The sequence below is a fragment of the Macrobrachium rosenbergii genome, chromosome 54, assembly GCF_040412425.1.
Source record: "Macrobrachium rosenbergii isolate ZJJX-2024 chromosome 54, ASM4041242v1, whole genome shotgun sequence".
NCBI lineage: Eukaryota > Metazoa > Arthropoda > Malacostraca > Decapoda > Palaemonidae > Macrobrachium > Macrobrachium rosenbergii.
Window position 1 is genome coordinate 3,184,215 of NC_089794.1, and position 20,200 is coordinate 3,204,414.

At 42.6% G+C, this 20,200-nt stretch overlaps 1 protein-coding gene across 1 annotated transcript in view; it reads right to left on the minus strand.

The window, feature by feature from the left end:
* Trmt61 (tRNA methyltransferase 61) overlaps nucleotides 1-20,200 on the minus strand; it is an 82,800-nt gene that overhangs the window by 48,372 nt on the left and 14,228 nt on the right. Inside the window, exons 2-3 of the mRNA XM_067097327.1 lie at nucleotides 16,321-16,421; nucleotides 15,593-15,811 (exon numbers count right to left, since the gene is read on the minus strand). Of these exons, the coding sequence (XP_066953428.1) occupies nucleotides 15,593-15,811; nucleotides 16,321-16,407 (306 nt within the window). The 5' untranslated portion in view covers nucleotides 16,408-16,421. The remainder of the gene's footprint in view (nucleotides 1-15,592; nucleotides 15,812-16,320; nucleotides 16,422-20,200) is intronic.

Consider the following 20,200-nt stretch of genomic DNA (forward strand, 5'->3'; position numbering starts at 1 on the left):
TCAGTTATCGGTGCCTCTGTTAGGTATGTATTGGCACCAATACCCAATTATCAGCACCGATATGCGGAAATCGGTGATTTTCGGCGCTGAAAATTGCCAATTTTCGTCGCTAGACAAGCCCCATAAAACCAGATCGCTGTTAACCAAGCCCGCCGTTAACTGGGGACTGCCTGTACAGTGACTTTACATTGGCCTAGGCTGGTGGTTATACTTACAGTATCCGTTTGTATAAGTCAAAATAGGCTATTAGAGTTGTATTTAAGATAAAGGTAACAGTAATGAAACTGATACCTTCCTTACTGAATCCATTTATACTGTATTATTATCATATCATCACAATAAAAAAACAAGTAAAACATACACCGAAGTTTCTTTGGTGCAATCGAGTTTTCTGTACAGCGTATAACCAAGGCCACTGAAAATATATCTATCTTTTGGTGGTCTCGGTATAATGCTGTATGAGCCACAGTTGGTGGCCCATGTTGTTGCGTTGCCAGATGCATGATTATGGCTAACTTTAGCCTTACATAAAATAAAAACTACTGAGGCTAGAGGGCCGCAATTTATGTTTGATGATTTGAGGAGGATGATCAACACACCAATTTGCAGCCCTCTAGAATCAGCAGTTTTTACAATTTGAGGGCAGACAAAAAAAGTGCGGACAGGCAGACAAAGCCAGCACAATAGTCTTCTCAGAAAACTAAAAACTGATCATCTACCATATGCATTGAAATAGGCTAGGCTGATGTTTACTTTCTCAGAATCAGCTGGTTAAGGTCTACTACCTATATGATTAGGAGAATAATTTAATTTTAGTTACTAAAATAAACAGATTATTACTGGACTTGCTTTTATTTTTGTACAAAAATGTAAAATGGGTGTACAAAGGTAATATAACATACTTCATGTTAAAGTAAAATCCCTCAAAATTACAAAATAGCTGTTTCCCAATTCATCTGTTTATGTCACACTCGATGTTGTTTACGTTAGTTCTTTGGCAAGCGGTGATCATGCAATGTATTAAGTGGTTGTTCATTATAAACAATGGATATGAATTGTCACATAAGCAATAAGCTTTGTAACCTTGTTTGAAAGCCTAGCCTAGTACAATCTATCAAAAATGAAATTGGCTCTACAAGCATAGCCTAGTAAAGTATGATCTACCAAAAATGAAATTAGCTCCATGGTCACAGCCTAATACTGTACAGTATAATACATCAAAAATGAAATTTTTCATTAAAGACTTCATTTACACTTTCATTTATTCAACAGATATGATTACTGAGGAAAAGAAGTTAGCCTAACGTTATCTGGGCTTTTGAGATATACAATGGAATCATGCTTAGGGGAAGAAATTTTGAGGGTCAAATGACACATGAAATCGAATGATACATGAGTATAAATGGCATATTTCATTTGTTTTCTCATTTTGCCCAATCATGGAAACTGTGTTTGTGTAAAACACCATGTTTACATCTTTAATCCATATGGCATCTCTCAATGACTGTCCAAGCATGGCATCTCTCAATGACTGTCCAAGCAAATTCATTTTAAGAACACTACTAGAAGTAGTTGATCATTTTATATTTTATTGTAATTAATGATTTTTCATTTCACCTTATATCACAGAAGCTTTACTTGTACTGTGCGACTGTGTGTTTACAACCACATGTGGCATTTCATCAATGTTGATGTCATCGTCTCTACACAGCAGCCCTTTGCTGACCGAGTCGGGTGAACTTCAGACTGTCACTCAATGGGCCGGAGTTCAATTCCCGCGGCCGGCTGATGAAGAGTTAGAGGAATTTATTTCTGGTGATAGAAATTCATTTCTCGCTATAATGTGGTTCGGATTCCACAATAAGCTGTAGGTCCCGTTGCTAAGTAACCAATTGGTTCTTAGCCACATAAAATAAGTCTAATCCTTCGGACCAGCCCTAGGAGAGCTGTTAATCAGCTCAGTGGTCTGGTAAAACTAAGGTGTCCTTAACTTTTTTTTTACACAGTGTGTGCATTTGTGCATGTTTCTTAGTGCAGTATCAAGTGTTGCTTTTTTTTTTTTTGCCTTGCTTGATATACTGTATGTATTTCATTATTGAACAAGTTTAGCTGACTCTAAGTATGATTACCACAAATATCAAAGCAGTACACACGAGAACATTTTTTCACTGTTGCTATTTCATCTCTAATTAAAAATATTTAAAATGTGAATTTGTAGATGTTGGCAGCATGTTGTGCTTTGTGCAACTTCTCTCATGCCTTCACCCAAAGTGAAGGAGTGTCTGTATGTATGTACCATACGCACATAACTGTTTATCTTTTGGAGTATAAAAATTTAAAAAAAGAGAAAATGCAGAAAAAATATCAGTGAGAGTACTGTAAACAGAAAATTAAAAAAAAGTGAAGGAGTGTGCGATGTAGGCATCTGTTGACACCATCCACCTATGGGCAACAAATTCCCTGTGAACACTTATAGAGGCGATGTATACGAGCTATAACAAAGTACCCTGAACAGCAATACCTTCCCTGTAAATACACCTCGAAGGAACTTGCATGACTGAGGATGTACTGGTATGAGAAAAGTCTCCTGCTTGTCCACCAAAACATCTGATCGTTCTTTTGGAAAGTCACTAAAACCATGCTGGAAACTCAAAAAGCATGGGGACACACACGTAAAGTTATTCAGTCTCAATGTGTCCAACACTGGGCGCCAATCTCCAGTTGCTTATGGAACTAGGAAAAATCTAAGGTGAAATCCCTGGCCTGGCCCATTTCACTCTCTCTAATTTACAACCTCCTGCTAAAGAATGAGAGACTTCTGCTGGAGACAAAAAGGAACAAGTATAGGAGACTAAACCAGTGGAGGGTAACCTAAAAGGAATTATAACTCTCCTTCACTGCCTCCACCATGTAAGATTCTGCTCCTAAATCTCTCCAAGCATGCCAGGAGGCTTGCAACTGGCCATCTACCAGAACCTGAGGGCTGAACTTATCCCTGAAAGGTATAAAATAATACTTGTGCTAATATATCCTCCCTTATTGCCTTAACCAGTGCAGCACAAGCCTTTGCTACAGACATAAGCATAAGTGTTCTTACTTCTTCCAAACTGAGTTAGTATAAGCTTGAGAACATTAGCCTGCAGCATCAGAAACAAGTTTGACTGCGCAAGTTAAAAGCTAACACTCTTCCCCACTAAACTCAAGTTGGCACTTAAAACACACTGAGATGGCGCCTTGGCCTCTCTAAGCTGACACAGAGAAGAGGCAATAATACTAAGCAAAAGTTCAATAATAGGTAAAAACTTCAATAATCTAAACTGAGACTCCATTTCAGCATGTCCAAAGCACTTGTCAGTCTCCAGTTCGTCTCTTCGCAGGAAAGAGATAAAGTAAACCATATCTTCTACCAAAGACAGTTTAAGTGCAGATTAAGCACCTGTATCACAAGAGGCAGTGCTCCATGACTTCATAAAAAACCAGAAGACAATCCCCACCAGATTTAAAGGAAGCTTCATGCGCCCGAGTATGAGAAAACTCATGAAACATGCTCTAATTGAAGGAGAAAGCTTGGGATATCTTTCTCCAAATACTTAAAGGGCACCATAATACTCAAAAGACAACTGAGACCTATTCTCTATGTGGTCTCTTTCCTCAACTAAATAAGGATACAGCGAAGCGCAATGCTCCAGCAAAAGCCAATCAAACTGACGGAGCTCCTCCAATTCAAACTCTTCTTCCACCAGAGGGCGACAGGAGGTAACAGCAGCCGAATACCTGCATCACATCCACGACTCATTGACAGGGAGACAAGGAAACGCAGTCTGAGGCGACTCAACCGAGTCCACACTAGTCAGCTGAGCAAAAGAAAATGGGAAATGTTGGGAGGCAGGGGGAAGAGGAGTTACAATGACTCTTCCACCGTGTCCAAAAGCACGTCAGCTGACAACAGGAGGAGACAGCAGCCAAGTACCAGTGACACACCGCAATTCGATGAAAGGGAGACAGGTAAATGCAGGCTGAAGAGACTCAGCTGAGTCGACACAAGTCGGCTGAGCAAAAGAAAATGGGAATGTTGGGAGGTGGGGGGAAAGAGGAGTAACAATGATTCTTCCACCTTGTCCAAAAGCGACTCAACAGACTTGAGAGAATTCCCATACGACACATCCTTAGAAAGCTTTGCAGCTACAATAATATCTAGCTTGGAAACAGCAAAAGATACTGTAACCATGGTAGATTTGGAAAGAGAAATATTAATCAAGGCAGAAGTAAGAGATTTGTCGACAGCCGAAGAAAACGCATGTAAAGAACGAACAAGTGCATTTCGACAGAGAAAGAGGAATAGGTTAGCAAACAAGGATTTAGAATAAGCAAAAGATGAAGAGATTGGTTAAACAATCGGCCGAGTCGAAATAATACCTGAATAAGTAAAACTCGCTACAGGCACATTATTATCAATAAAACTGTCTATACCTATATAATTAGTCCTACTGGTGTTAATGACCTCATACTAGGTGCCGATGACAGTAGAAGTCACATGCGTAGCCAATATTAACATTTAACAAAACGATCTTTCAGCTAACGCATTAAAAGAGACCTGGAGCGTGAAAAACAGAGAGGCAGGTGACGGAGGGCACAGAACCACATCGCCCTGAGAACCGACCCAGTTCCCTGTCAGCGGATGCTTCCAACTGTCACAGGGCAGTCCTAGACTCGGGCTACAGACGGGCGAGGGCACTGACACCTTACTCCTTATAAGGGAATGTGAAAATGATTGCAAACTATGGGGGGACCTGGACCAGTTCCCTAACCAATTCAGACAAACCTTGTACTAACCAAAATACGGTACAGTATACGTTTTGTTCTAAATTTTCAATACGCTTTCCTGAACCGAATGGGGAGCAGAAGGTGGAGTTAAAGAGGAAGTCTCAGTACTAACTACATTATTAGCAAAGGAAAAGCCTGGACTGAGTAAGAATGAACACAGATGAAGGACCTGGAATAGGGGGACAAATAACAGGTTGGTGACTTGACCTAACTAGTTGCTTTCGCAATCTATCTACTTCCCTTCTCTTCCTATACTAACGAACTTAAGCAGAAAGTCCTTCGAAAATCCCTACTTCCCCACATCTACTCTCCAGAACACACTTTATACCACTGCAGCTGGCGCAAACAGTGTGTATCTCCTAAAAAAATCAACATCGGGCTAATGCAGTAATCATTCCTACATAACCTGACGTTCTTTGCCTTGATTTCAGTGGAGGCATCCTAGGAAAAATAAATGTAAAGTACCATGATAGCAGCAAACAACCTAGCCACTTTCATGGGTGCCGGTCCCAAGCCCGGATAAATAGGGAGGGTTGGTGTCAGGAAGGGCATCCGGCCGTAAAAATCTGTGCCAAAACCATGGAATGAGCCGAAATATGGAAAGAGGTAATGCTAGGGCGTACTCCGTAAACGACGCACAGAGACATCGCCCTAACTCTGTGATAAGGCGAGGGCTACTGCATCAGGAGCGGGTGCAGCTAAAGAAGCGAGCTCACATTGGATTTAGAGTATGTCAGCTTAATATTGGGTCTATGACTGGGAGAGGTAGAGAGTTGGCTGACCTGATGAGGAAAAGGAAAGTAGATGTTTTGTGTGTGCAAGAAACGCGATGGAAAGGAAATAAAGCTAAAGAATTGGGGGATGGATATAAGCTGTACTATAGTGGAGCAAATAAACAAGGCAGAAATGGAGTTGGCATAGTACTGTCTGGTGAATTGAAGAATACAATGATAGAAGTACAAAGAAAGAATGACCGTATCATCAGATTGAAGATGTGCTTTGGGGGAGAGAGTCTGAATATTATAAGTGCATACGCACCACAAGTTGGTTGCACAGAAGAAGAGAAGGGAAGTTTCTGGAGAGACATGGATGGAGTAATGCAAGAAGTGGAAGAACATGAGAGGGTGATAGTGGGGGTAGATTTGAATGGCCATGTTGGATGTGAAAATGAGGCGATTGGTCGGGTGCATGGGGCCATGGAATTGGGGAGAGAAACCCAGAAGGGGAGAATGTAGTGGACTTTGCTGTGGCACTCGACATGGCAATAGTAAACACATTCTTTATGAAGAAAAGGGAACACCTAATAACATACAGGAGTGGGGGAAGATGCTCCCAAATAGACTACTTTCTATATAAAAGGATAAAGCTGGGGGAGGTCAAGAACTGCAAAGTTATCCCAGGCGACCATGTAGCCCCCCAACACAGACTGCTATGCATGGATTTGAAGCTAAAAAGGGAAAGAAAAACCAAAGCTAAAGGGATAAGGAAAATTAAATGGTACAAATTAGTGAGGGAGGAGGATAAGAAGAGAGAGTTTAAGAGGAGGGTTTTGGAGGACATTGATATAGGAATTGAAGATGTTCAAGAATGGTGGGCACGAAATGCAGCAGTAATTAGAAGACATGGAAAGGAGCTGCTGGGAGAGACATCGGGGATCATATGGGAGGAAAGGGAGAGTTGGTGGTGGGAGGAAGACATTGGGAAAGTAGTAAAAGATAAAAAGGAGGCAAAGAAGAGATGGGAAGAGTCACAGTCAGTGGAAGACAGAGATCGGTTCAGAGAGAAAAACAAGGTGGTGAAAAAGATGGTAGCCCAAGCTAAAGCAAAGTCGTATGATGATGTGTATAATGAGCTGGGGACGAAGGAAGGATTAAATAAGATGATCAAGCTATCAAAGGCTAGAAATAAGAGCATCAAAGATATTACACATATCAAACAAATAAAAGATCAAGATGGGGTAGTACTTAGAAAGGAAGAAGACATCGTGAAGAGATGGAAAGAATATTTCGAACAGCTGTTAAATGAAGAAAATAATAGGCTAATAAGAGGGGATGGGCAGGTGAACATTGGCATGGTGATGAGGTTTTCTAAGCAAGAGGTGCTGGATGCACTGAAGAAGATGAAGAATGGGAAGGCAACCGGACCAGACATGATACCTGTGGAGGCATGGAAGGCATTAGGGGATGAAGGAGTGGATATACTTTACGATCTTATGATAAAGATCCTTGAGCAGGAAAAGATACCAAATGAGTGGCATGGGAGTATATTGATCCCAATTTTCAAAGGAGAGGAGATGTCCAAGAGTGTGGTAATTATAGGGGTATTAAACTAATGTCCCACACTTTGAAGATACTGGAAAGGATGATAGATGCCAGACTAAGGGAAGAAGTAGAAATAGGTAAAGAGCAGATGGGATTTATGAAGGGAAGAGGAACAACAGATGGTATATTTTGTCTGAGACAACTAATGGAGAAATTCGGGAAAAACAAAGGGACCTACATATGGTACTCATTGACCTTGAAAAGGCTTACGACCGAGTCCCCAGACAAGAGGTATGGAGGAGCCTGAGGGAGAGGATGGTGCCAGAGAAGTACGTGCGATTGATACAGGAGATGTACCGGAATGTATTTACCAGAGTGAGGAGCAGTGTTGGGGAGACGGAGGGTTTTGAGGTGAGAGTAGGATTACACCAGGGGTCAGCTCTTAGCCCATTTATTTTTAACATAGTGATGGATGTTATCATAGAGGAAGTAAGGGAGGCAGTACCGTGGAACATATTGTATGCGGATGATATTGTCCTGTGTGCAGAGAGCAGGGAAGATCTGGAAATGAAACTGGAAAGATGGAGACAAGTACTCGAGGACAGAGGAATGAGAATAAGTAGATCTAAGACAGAATATATGTGTACCACCAATGATGGGGGTGATAGGGAAAGTGTTCAGCTTGGGGGAGAACCAATAAAGAGAGTTGAAAATTTTAAGTATTTGGGATCCTTTATTAATGCTGGAGGACGTATGGAAGAAGAAGTAAAACATCGGGTGCAGGCAGGCTGGAACAACTGGAGAGTGGCCTCCGGAGTTCTTTGTGACAAAAGAGTACCGCTGAGGTTAAAAGGAAAATTTCATAAGACGGTGGTAAGAACAGCAATGATGTATGGCACAGAAACAGCAAGCTTGAGAAAGACAGAGGAGAAGAAGATGGATGTGGCAGAAATGAGAATGCTTAGATGGATGGCTGGGGTGACGAGAGAGGAGAGGATCCGAAATGATTACATTAGGGGTCTACTAAGGTGGTGGAAATATCAAAGAAAGTGCAGGAGGGGGAGGCTGAGATGGTATGGACACCTGTTGAGGAAAGATGAGGACCACGTTGGTAGACATACTATGGGGATGGAGGTCCAGGGAAGAAGAGGAAGAGGAAGACCAAGAAAGAGATGGAAGGACTGTGTGAGGAGAGACCTGCGTGAGAAGGGAATTGATGAGGCAGAAGCACAGGATAGAAATAGATGGAAACGGCTCATCCGAAACGGCGACCCCATATAAAAATGGGAACAAGCTGGGAAGAAGAACACCATGATAGCAGCAAACAGCCATGAAATGCCAACAAGTGCCTATACCCAATGGCGACAAGGGGAATTCTGACAAGAGCTAAAACTATTCGAAACACACCTGTTGGAAAACAGGTGTACTAGACAGTGATCTGGGCAGCCATTCGATATTTTGTTTGAATGCTGACTCGCCTATCGGCACAGAGATATAAGCTATCTTTAACAGTAGGTAAGGTTCATCCCAAATAATTTAAGATACTGTATTGTGCAATGCTACTGTTTTATATAAGTTTCATTTCTGTTAATACATTCAAGCATAAATTCCCTCTTGTAATGATACAGAAATGAAAATCAGAGGAAAATACTGTATAAGGCTTGAAGGTAAAAATGACTTTTCATAATAAAATAAGGTTTTATATATACAGTAAACCCACCATGTAGCTAAAATCTGCAAATACATAAAACCCCTCTAAAAACACTTAGAATGACTATTTGGATAGTTTAAACACAAAAAAACCCTCTAAAAATGCTTATACCTGAGTATTTTAATAGTTTTGTCACAAAAAGTGCATTTAGTCATGAAAATGATATGAAAATACAGTAATTAGTGAATATTTCTGTGAAAAATACCATGAATGGGTGAATTTTCTGCGAATGATAGGTAGTACGTTCCACAGAGAAAGCCGTGAATACGTGAGTCCACTAATAGTGAGACCATACGGGAGGTTTACTGTACTTACCAAGTAATTACATAGCTATAGTTTCTACTTTAAACAGCAGCTTAAGAATTGAAAATTCATAGTAGCGCTCTTTTTTGTTTTGGTGCAGGTAAGTGCCCTGCCCACTTTCAGGGAAGAATAGGTACAACATAGCTAAAGAGCTCAGTTCATTTATGCTCTAAGTCCATGTGAAGGGAGGAGGGACGGGCTCTGTTCATGTAATTACTAGGTAAGTATATGAAACCTTACAATAAAAATGTCATTTTTATATATGACACCATGTAATTACATACCTGAATCCCACATTGATAGGAGGTGGGAAGAATGGACATGCGCTACTCCAAAAACATTATAAAGAAATGCATTTGAAATAGAAAAGAAAAGCCAGCTTTGTGGCAGTGCTTGTTGTAACCTTACCTGGGGAGAAAGCAAGAGCAGGAAGATGCTGACTCTTGGTCGCTGCTCATCTTGACCCGTAGGGACATGGCCGGTAGTGTCAGGATTGTCCCTACTTCAGTGGGAGCTTTATGGTCAAGGAGTGCTTCTATGACTCGACAAGCTTAAACACAGCAACTGCCCTTGCCCTGGGCGAAAAATAGATATCAACTAACATGCGATCATAAAATTATATTACCTGTACACCATTTAAAAAACATATTACCAATCCATCAAAAACGAAGATTGGAGGGTACTCCAGGCACTAAGTACCCCTGGCTTCCCAAACGCTCAACAACTTTAATCAAGGCTACGAGACAGAGAAATAGGAGGATCACTCCTGCCCCTCATTTCCTAGTGCCACGCCAGCCGCAGAGATCGGAGCCAGTGTACTGTACTCCTCGAACACAGTTTCAACGTCATTTAGATAATAGTTTGCGAAGACCGAGCGACACTTCCAATAAGTCGATTGGTTTATGGTGGCTACAGATTGCGTTAAAAAGCCAATGAAGTGGCTATTGCCTGTACTTCATGTACTTTTACCTTTAACAGTGGTAAATTATTCTCCTGAACTCCCAAGTGAGACTCTACAATAATGTCTCCCAAAAAGAAAGAGATAGCATTCTTGGAGAGAGGACGTAAAGGGTTCTTAACAGAATACCAGAGGTTAAGAGAATTCCCTCTGATATTCTTGGGTCTCTCGATGTAAAATCTTAATGATCTCACTGGGCATAACACTCTCTCTTGTTCAGACGGTCCTACCAGTTCTGCAAGACTCTGGACCGAAAAAGATGAGGCCAATGGTTAAGACAGGTAATCGTTTTTGGCTAAGAAGCCTAAAATATGAGCAAATAGCTGTCTCTTGCGAAAAAACAACTTGTTTGTCCATGGCTTGTAACTCGCTGACTCTTTCGCTGTGACTAAAGTGATTAAGAAAAGTGGAAAAGTGTCTTTCTAGACAGATCCCTAAAGGAGAACATCTGCATAAGTTCAAAAGGCTGGCCTGACAACCAATGTAGGACTACGTCTAGGTTCCAAGACACTGGCTGCTAAGACTTCCGTTTCCTGGTGTCAAAAGACTTGACTAAGTCTGAAATGTCCAGGTCTGAGGAAATGTTCACACCTCTATGCTTGAATACTGAGTTCAGCATGGATCTGTAACCCTTTATCGTAGATGTTGAAAGGCCTCTCAAAGATCCTGGGTAAAGTAAAAATTCGGCTAGTTGGGCGACAGAGGTAGAAGACGAGATGCTACATTCTTTAACTCATCTCCTAAAAACTGCCCACTTAGCCTGGTAGTGCTTTGAAAAAGAGTCACATCTACATTTTGCGATAGCATTCGCAAATGTTATTGAAAATCCTTTCACTCCAACAAGCTTCCTGACAGTTTAAAGCCTGTCAGAGCGAGAGTGGACGAACCTTGATGATATCTGTTGAAGTGAGGTTGTCTGAGAAGGTCTTTCCTCTATGGGAGGAGCCACGGAACGATGCGTGATGCGAAGTCTTAAATTTGTTGATCATGTCTCTTATTAGACTGAATGGAGGGAAGGCATGCATTTCCAGGTGTGACCAATCCTGAAGTATTGCCTCCGTTGCCCAAGTCTGAGGGTCTGGCGCCAGAGAGCAATACAGGGGGAGGCGATGGATCCTGGATGTTGCAAACAAGTCTATTGACGGTGTTCCCACTGTTTCAACAGGTCGGTGCACACCTGAGGATTCATGGACCATTCTGTGGGTAGAACCCGTTCGCAACGGCTCAATTCGCCCACTAATTACACTTAACTTGCCCTGAACACAGCAGGTGAGTTTATTGTAGTGTGCCCAAAGAAAGAGATCCTTGGCTAACTCGCACAGTGACAGAGAGTGAGTGCTTCTTTGGATTCAAATATAAGCCAGAGCCGTCGTGTTGTTGGAATGAACTGCAATCACTGAGACACGAGTTACTACAGCAAAATGTTGAAGACCCAAGTGAATCTCTTTCAACTCCTACAGATTTATGTGCAGTTTCCTCTTTTGAAAGGACCACTTCCCTGACACTTTCAATCGTCCTAGTGTCACTCCCCAACATAAGTTCGATATGTCGGAGAATAATGAGAGGTTCGGGTTCAGATGACATAGGGACTTCTGTGAGTGAAATCTTCCTTCTACGAGCCATCACTGAAGATCTTTTATTTCCTGTGTGATGGGGAATATGAAGGAATCTGAAAGAATCTTCTTGTTCCAACTGACCTTCAAAAAAGAACTGTAAAGGCCTCACAAGCAGTATCCCAAAGGAACGAACATCTCTATGAAGGAGGGAGTCTGCAGAAGGCTCATCCAGTCACTGGCTGAGCAGGTCTGAAGACTCAGAAAATGATGGACTTCTTTGGGTGCATGATAGTATTCTCTTCTCTAATGGAAAAACCCAAAAAACCCGAGAGTCTATCTTCATCCCCAAACAGACTATCGTCTGAGAAGGGACTTGTTGGGACTTTTCCTGCCCAACTCTTGGGCTAACTGAAGGGTTCTGAGAGGGTGCTCCATGCACTTCTTCTGGGATGATGAACATAAGGCCAGTCATCCAGATATAGGCAAACTTTCACGCTCATTAGCCTGGTGAAGACTTGAGGAGTTGTTGACAACCCGAAGCATAGAGCCTGAAATTGGAAAACTTTGTCCTGAGAGCAAATCACAGGAGTTTCCTGGAATCCCGGTATATTGGGGTATGGAATCCCGGTGTATTGGGGTATGAAAGTGTCCTTCGTGTCTATCGAGACCATCCAATCTTGGCAAATTGCAGCAAGAACTGAGCTGTTCGTCTGCATCCTGAACTTTGTGGTTTGGACTTTCAGACCACTTACATCCGGGACCGGCCTCCAACTCCCGGAGGTTTTGGGGACTACAAAAGAGGTGATTGCAAAAGCCCCCCCCCAACAACCCCCCCATGACAAGTCTTCTACCTCTTCTATAGCTCTCTTGTGGAGAAGAGCTATGACTTCCTTTTTTGAAGGGAACTGCATATCCTTCCTTGAGAACCCATAGTACCCATGGTTCTATCGATCTGGCTTCTCGCTGTCTCCAGAAGTGTGGGAATCTGGCGCCCACAGGTAGACGGAGGACCGAAGTCTCACTTGCTAGAGACTGATCTAGAAAAGGACGTCTTGCTGATAGGGTGAACTGATCTGGGATTTGTGCATGGGCGCAAGGAAGCTCTTCCTCTGTTACCTCAAAAGAGCCGTGGCTGGAGAGGAGAGAGAGGCCGAGGATTAAATGAAACAGCAGGTGTTCGGTTAGACTCCATTGTTCACTTGGACAACTGCGCAAGCAAGTCATGAGTATCCTTTTGCAATTCCGTAGCTACCCGCTCTAATATCATTCAAGGAAAAAAGGCTGATTTGTACAGATGAGCAAAAAGAGGAGCAGATCTCTGGGATGATGTCTCTTTTCTTCAGTATACATGACAAAAAAAAAAAGAGCAGTTAACTCCTGTGCCCCATCTCGAATCGCCTTGTCCGCACACGACAGGACTCCGAGCCAGTCTGCATGTATGAATATAGCAGAAACTCCCTAGGAAGGAGTTTCCCCGGTTGTATTGAATACATATCTCCTTTTGGAAAACTGAGGAGGAGGAGAACAAAATACAGCTTTGCCCAACTCCCTCTTCTAAGATAGCAAAGAGTCGATCCCCGACAACACTTTCTTGGACGAACTAGAGAGGGCCATCTATGGGAGTCTGGTGGTACTCAACGATTGGCATAACAAGGATGCTGATCCTGGGGAAGAAGGGGCTGCGGTGGAGAAATATGTCGGGAAGCAGAACAGAAAATAATTCAATAATGAAGCGTAAGCTGATGAAGGCTGTTCTGGTTCAGGTTCCTCCTCTGCTGAAGATACAGCGGAAAGTGCCAAATCTTGCTGTGGTTCTTCTGGTTTCAAAGACAAGGGTTCTTCAACAGTTCCAGGATGTTGTCCAAACATTGGTGAATGGGAAGCAAAGAAGAGTCTCGGGGTGCTGATGTACTTGCAGACTTCATACGATCAGCAACAGGTGAAGAGGATACAGCCTTGGGGATCTGTGACACAGATGGCACCGAAACAGGTTAACCTGCAGCAATAGGGATGTCTGAATCTGGAGTCTCAGACTCGTATCCCAATGCTGGAGAGCTGGGAGCCAACGGGATGTCTGGAGCTACAGCACGAACTGAACCTGCAGCAGGCTTATGAGCCACTGGGAGCTCAGAACCAATGGGAGAGTGAGATCCCAAAGCGCGCTTATTAGCCAATTGGCGCTTGGGAGCCAATTGGCGCTTGGTAGCCAATTAGCGCTTGCGAGCCAATTGGTGCTTGGGAGCCAATTGGCGCTTGTGAGCCTATGGGCGCTTAAGAGCCAATGGGCGTTTACGAGCCAATGGGCGCTTACGAGCCAATGGGAGCTCGTTGTCCAAAGGGAACTCTCTGTCGTCCCAATACCTGCAAGGGGGTTCTTGATCCTTATGGCGCTTGCAAGGTATCGCTGTTTGCACCTCCGCAACATGCCTCTTCAAAGGCTTGGAACACTCCTGAAAACGTCAACCGTGTCCTTTGGGTTCGGAATCCGAACCACTGGAGGATAAGGTGTGATCCAATTGGGCACCTTTCAAGAATATGGTTGCTGAAACCTGGGAAACAGCAACAGGATCGGGTGAGGAAGCATTTACTTGTGTACAAACCACATCAACCTCCCTTGGACCTACGGTTTGCCTCCTCCCACGTGCAGGGGAGTCTGACAGTGACTGAATTTATGAGATCTGTAAGACTTCTTTCCAGTAGCTGTCTGTCGATACCACAGACCAGCAACAGGCTCGACTGAGGAAGCAACTACTTGTGGGCAAACCCCACCGACCTCCCTTGGACTTGCAGTTTGCTTCCTCCCAGGTGCAGGGGAGTTTGGCAGAGACCTCCATCTAGGAGCATCCGTGGGACGAGTAGCCACCCCCTCCCCAACACTAACCCCGGTACAGGCACTAGCACTTGCACCAACAGTTGCACTATGATCCTATCTGAGCAACAGTACTTACTAAAACATCGAATTTCTTATCCACCCAAGCTTTGACACTGGAGATGGTACTGGGTTCAGAGGGAAGGGAGCCAGGTAACGAAATTGTAGGGAGAGCGAGAGAAGTAGGAATCGGGGAACAAGAAGTCAAAGGTGTAGAAAAAGCCGGTTTAGGGGTAGAGGACACAGAAGCTCTAGCCTCAGATCTAGCAGCCACTTTCCTAAGCCTAGCTTTCTCTAATTTATCCAAATGATTGGTCAACACTTTCCATTTACTTACAGCCCAATCCTTACATTCCTCGCAAGTCAAGTCGTGGGAACATACTTGTCCACGGCAGTGAAAACAAACAGAATGTTCGTCATATTTACGTGAAGTCAACCTGGTATTACAGCCTTTGCTGCAATACTGGTTACTGGTCACACTCATTCTGACATAATAATCCAAAAAATTATAAAAAGGCTAAGCTAAGCTAAGCTACAAAAATATAGCTCGGAGGCTACCAAATGAAAGAATACTTCACCAAATCCTTCAACAGACAACCAAACCATCCGGTGAAACTACTCCTGAATTAACAAAACACAGCTGCCGAACGACCGATATTCGGTCATCAACGACAGAAACGACCTGAGCTCTTTAGCTACGTTGTACCAATTCTTCCCCAAAAGTGGGAGGGGCACTTACCTGAACCAAAACAAAAGAGCGCTACCACGAATTTTCAATTCTTAAGCTGCCGTTTAAAGTAAAAACTACAGCTATGTAATTACTTGGTAAATGTCATATATAAAAACAAAGATTAATTGAATTTGTACCCTCAAGTGCCAAATGAACACAGTACACCACACTCTACTTGTTACTTTGATTCTTCTATTTCTTGATTCTCTTCTATTTGAGATTGTTTCCCTCTTACTTTTTTCTACCATCATTTTCTTCCTTACAATCTTTCCAAAAATTAATTTCTGGATCTGTAGTTTTCTCAACGTTTCAACTGGCTAGTGACCTGACAATGGTAAAAAGATTAAAATAAAAAAATTAAATTTAAAGTATTAACCTACCATAGATATATCTGGGGTATACAAAATTTGTGTTCTGTGTGGCAAAGTGACTGTCCAAAGTTCAGGAGTTGGGTATAATACATGAACCCAGCCTTTTGGAAGAATGATCTTTGAGCCAAATGGTTTACCAACAAGATCTGCCACAGTTAGGCAGCCATAGCGCGTCTGGAACACATTGTCAATCTCAAAGCCATTCTTGTTTATTATTTTGGGTTTGACCTGAAATAAACAAAATATTATTTTGCATTACCAATCACAAAATGATGTTTATTATTTTCAATTTTACTCAAAATACAGTAGTTTTGTATTAAATTTTATAAAATAATGAGGCTGATTTTCAAACAGGCCAAAATGTTTATCAAAGTACCACTTAACAATCAATTTTGCAACTGAAAGGAAGTCACACTTCATCAACTCCGCAACCACAAAAGACTAAAAACAGTTCAGTACACAGTACAGTACTGTACTTACCTTTCAGTATCTACAAAATTTGTTATTTCTGCAAACAAATAACTAGAAAAGCCATCTTATTTTGCTATTCATGACAGCTGAATCAATTACTCTACTTTTGCAATTAACATTTCAAATAGGTTTCATTATCATTCCCAGAAGGCACATGTTCTTTATGTCTGACTGTTGTTCACTACATTTAGATCTCAATACCAAGATTTTTCACGACTGATAATGGATATTAAGTCTAATACCAAAATATAATAGCTTTGGCTTACCTCTATTGCATACAGATGAGTAACTGATATATAAAGGATAACAGTGTCTCCAACTTCTATGAGTTTTTTACAACTGCTAAAACTCATGGCTTGAACAGCACCTAGAAAATAAAATGTCTATCATAAACTGATGTAACAGGATAAAAAGTTGAATTTTCAAGGTTGCATATGTTATTTAATGAACCAATTTTTAAATATTACTTGCACATTAACAATAAATACAAGCCAGTGTCTTTTCCACATATTTCTGGCACTAGGTGGAAGCAGTTGTTGAAGTTTGGTATCAAGGTCATTAACTGGTGGTAGGTAGGTGAGTGGTAGGGTACCACCTTCTCATCCATTGTAAACCCTAAAGCATTGGGATATACATGGATATGGTTGATGTGGGATCATAATAAACGACTCTTGTAGCATATCTAGAAATAATACAAATTATCTTAAAAGTATTTTATACAAATTATCTTAAAAATACTTTATCTGTTCCTACAAAAACACAAACCATTGCCTCTTATGTACAAGACATGCCCCAAAAGAACTACTTAAGGTGTTCCTATCTCTACCGTGAGTTGTCACTCTCTGAGTCATGATAGCCCTTTGTTGGCCGAATCAGTTGAGCTTCAGACTGTCACTTGATGGGCCGGAGTTCAATTCCTGCGGCCGGCTGATGAAGAGTTAGAGGAATGTATTTCTGGTGATAGAAATTCATTTCTCGCTATAATGTGGTTCGGATTCCACAAAAAGCTGTAGGTCCTGTTGCTAAGTAACCAATTGGTTCTTAGCCACGTAAAATAAGTCTAATCCTTCGGGCCAGCCCTAGGAGAGCTGTTAATCAGCTCAGTGGTCTGGTAAAACTAAGATATACTTACTTTTTCCGAGTCATGGTAATAAGCAATGGCAAAATTAACTCTTGCAATCTAAGTGGCCTACTGTTTTGATCGAGAGGTTGATAGCGCCCTGTATGAGAGAGAGTTTTGTCCATAAACCCTATGATATTCAGGAGGCTACTGCCATGCCCATAAGAATGGAAGCGAAGGTTAGTGGGCAGCAATATGTCATACTGGGTCCACATAGCAATGCTCTACCCATCATACCTTGTTTATATACTCTACTTGTGTACCTACATAAAGGCCAGTTCCAGCTTGCACTAGGCTTAACTGCTGACTTGGAAAACGAAAAATGAAATGGGTGAGAATTGCCAGTCACTTACTCTATTCTTTCAACTCCAGCCTTATGTCAACCCTTGCCTTTGGGTTGGCTATACAACCTGTTGGGCAGCCACCTTAAGTCCAAATGAGGAAATGTCCAAGGTACTGTAAGCAGTCTGTGAACACCACAGCCCTCAATAACTGTGGAGCCAGAAGGTCTAAGTATCCTGACTTTGTGAGCTCTCACTCAGACCTGATAATCCTACCCCTTGCTGAAAGACCCGTAAGTCTGCTAATTGACTCTCAAAATTAGGAAGAAAGTGTTCTTTGACACCTCTGTCTTGTACCTGCTAATACTAACAAACAGGTGTCAACATTCAGGCATAAGATGTTGGGTCCTGTACAGATAGTACTGCAAGGCTCACACTGGACACACATGCAACTTATCCAAATCACCACTTACAATGTATTGGAGGGCAGGGATAGAGCCTTTGTTGGAAACTTAGGAACAAACAGAATGAGAACAAACCCTAACCCTTCAAATGCCAGACTTCCAAAAATGAGCCCTGCAGCTCACCTACATGCTTTGCCAAAGTTAAAACCAGCAGATAAGCAATCTTGAACCAGCAGATAAGCAATCTTGAAAGAGAGGTCTCTAAACAAACTTATATTAGAACCCCAGGCATATGCTACAAAAGAACCACAGTCTCTGCCATTCTTTGATCAAACCTAAACAATAACCTTTCATTGTACAGACTGAGATACGCTTATCTTGGCAAAAGGGACTCCACAGTCTCTTGTGAGCGGCTCTGACTAGAGAGAAACCCTTTCAACAGCACTGATCACAATATATGGCCAACAACGTCAAATACAAAAGATGGCCCTCTTACCCCAGGCAGAAAGGTGCTGAAAACCTTCAAGGGCAATGGGACATCACCAATACAGTCCTGTGAGAAAAGCCTTTTTTCTTGCACCTGCTGGATAGTTTCCACATGTGAAGACAAAGCAACTTCATGAACTGGTACCTCACCATGTGAAACTAACAAAGATATGGGTCATGGGGCATTTTTTCTTAGTGACTTGACCAGACAAGCTAACAAACTGGGATGCCACTTGGCTTTAAGGTCAACAAGGAACCACCAGGTCATATCGAGTCTCAGGGTCATCAAGACCAGCTGATCAGGTACACCTGGTTGAGCAGAGGAGAGGTATACACAACCAGATAAGGTATCCTCCAGTGCAGCCCAAGGGTATGGGATAGGAACACAAAGAGCCTTCTGTTTACCCGTGTGGAGAACTGAACAATCACTGGTGTTCTCCTAAGCTCCAACAGCTTTCCACCATACAAGGATCTAGAGACCACTCTATCCCAAAAACCTGCTCCTGGTGACTGAGCTTGTCTACCCCATCATTCCTCCTGCTGACAGCTTGATGGCATAAGGATCAGCACTCTCATGCATCTACCTTACAGACTGACAGAGAAGAAAGGAAACCATTGACACTCAATCGAGGTTACAGTCATCTTTCTGGCTGAAGGGCACAGGATGAGATGACTGACCAGTGCTCCTTCAGGCATGGAGCATAACTAAAACAAATGCTTCTGGGGTCCCCCTGAGAGGAATTAGCTTTTCTAAGCATAACAAACGTCTGAAGAATACCTGCCAAAGTTGAGCCGGGTGTTCCTGTCATATGCTGTAGACTCCCTGAACCTGCTGATTGAGATTAAAACAGAAAGACTTGCTGCTGTTTTATTCATCAGCAAGGCCAAGCCCTCTACTGCTAGGACATGAGATCCAACTTCTCCCAATCCAGCAGGACCCAGATCATAGCTAAATGTGAGAAGGTGATCTCTGTCCTACAGCAACTGCACCTACTGAATGTATGGATCAACCAATCATCAAGACAGTGCAGAAGACACAACCTATGTGAATGGGCCCAAGTGAAACTAAAGAGTACACTCACGTGAGCAACTGAGGGGCCCATCGCTGGTTTGTCAAAGAAAAAAGCTCTGAACTTGTAAATGGTTCTTTCAGATAAAGCAGAGGCACTTCCTGGTGTCCTCATGGATGTGTATCTGGAGATACACAACCTTCAGGTTTACAGACAGCAAATAGTCACTTCCATTTAAATTATAGGTTGATGAGCAACATGTTTAACATGAGAGAGATCAATGACCAATCTCTAACATCCCACTGACTTCTCCAGCAAGAAGAGTCAATGAAAAAGCTGGGGGATGGGTCACCTACAACTTCAATGCATTCAGCTCCAATACTGCCGTCACCTTTCCCAAAAGGCTTGGAGCTTTTGGTATTTTCAAAGTAAGTTCTCTCTTACGTAAGGGTGTTTTAGTGGCGGACTTCTTAATCACCCGAGAGGCAAAACGGGCATTCGCACATGGTCTGGGAAAGCCTCTTTGCCTGCCCCTACCACGAAAGGGATGGAGGTTGAACGGGGGAAACCGTCCTAGAGGTGAAAGCAGGAGTTTTTCTAGGGCGCCTCACAGATTGAGCGAGGAGGTCTTTGTTCGACCAGTGCTGCAGCAAGGCATCCATCACCCATGCTAAGGGATCTGGAACTGGCGAACAAAGCAGAGGGATACGATGGTTTCTGGAAGTCACGAAGGAGTCCAGAGTAGGTCTTCCCCCCAAAGTTTCCACAGGTTTAGACAGACGAAGTGGATCAAAAGTCCACTCTGTGGGGATGACCTGATTGTCAGCTCAGCTGGTCTGCCAAAA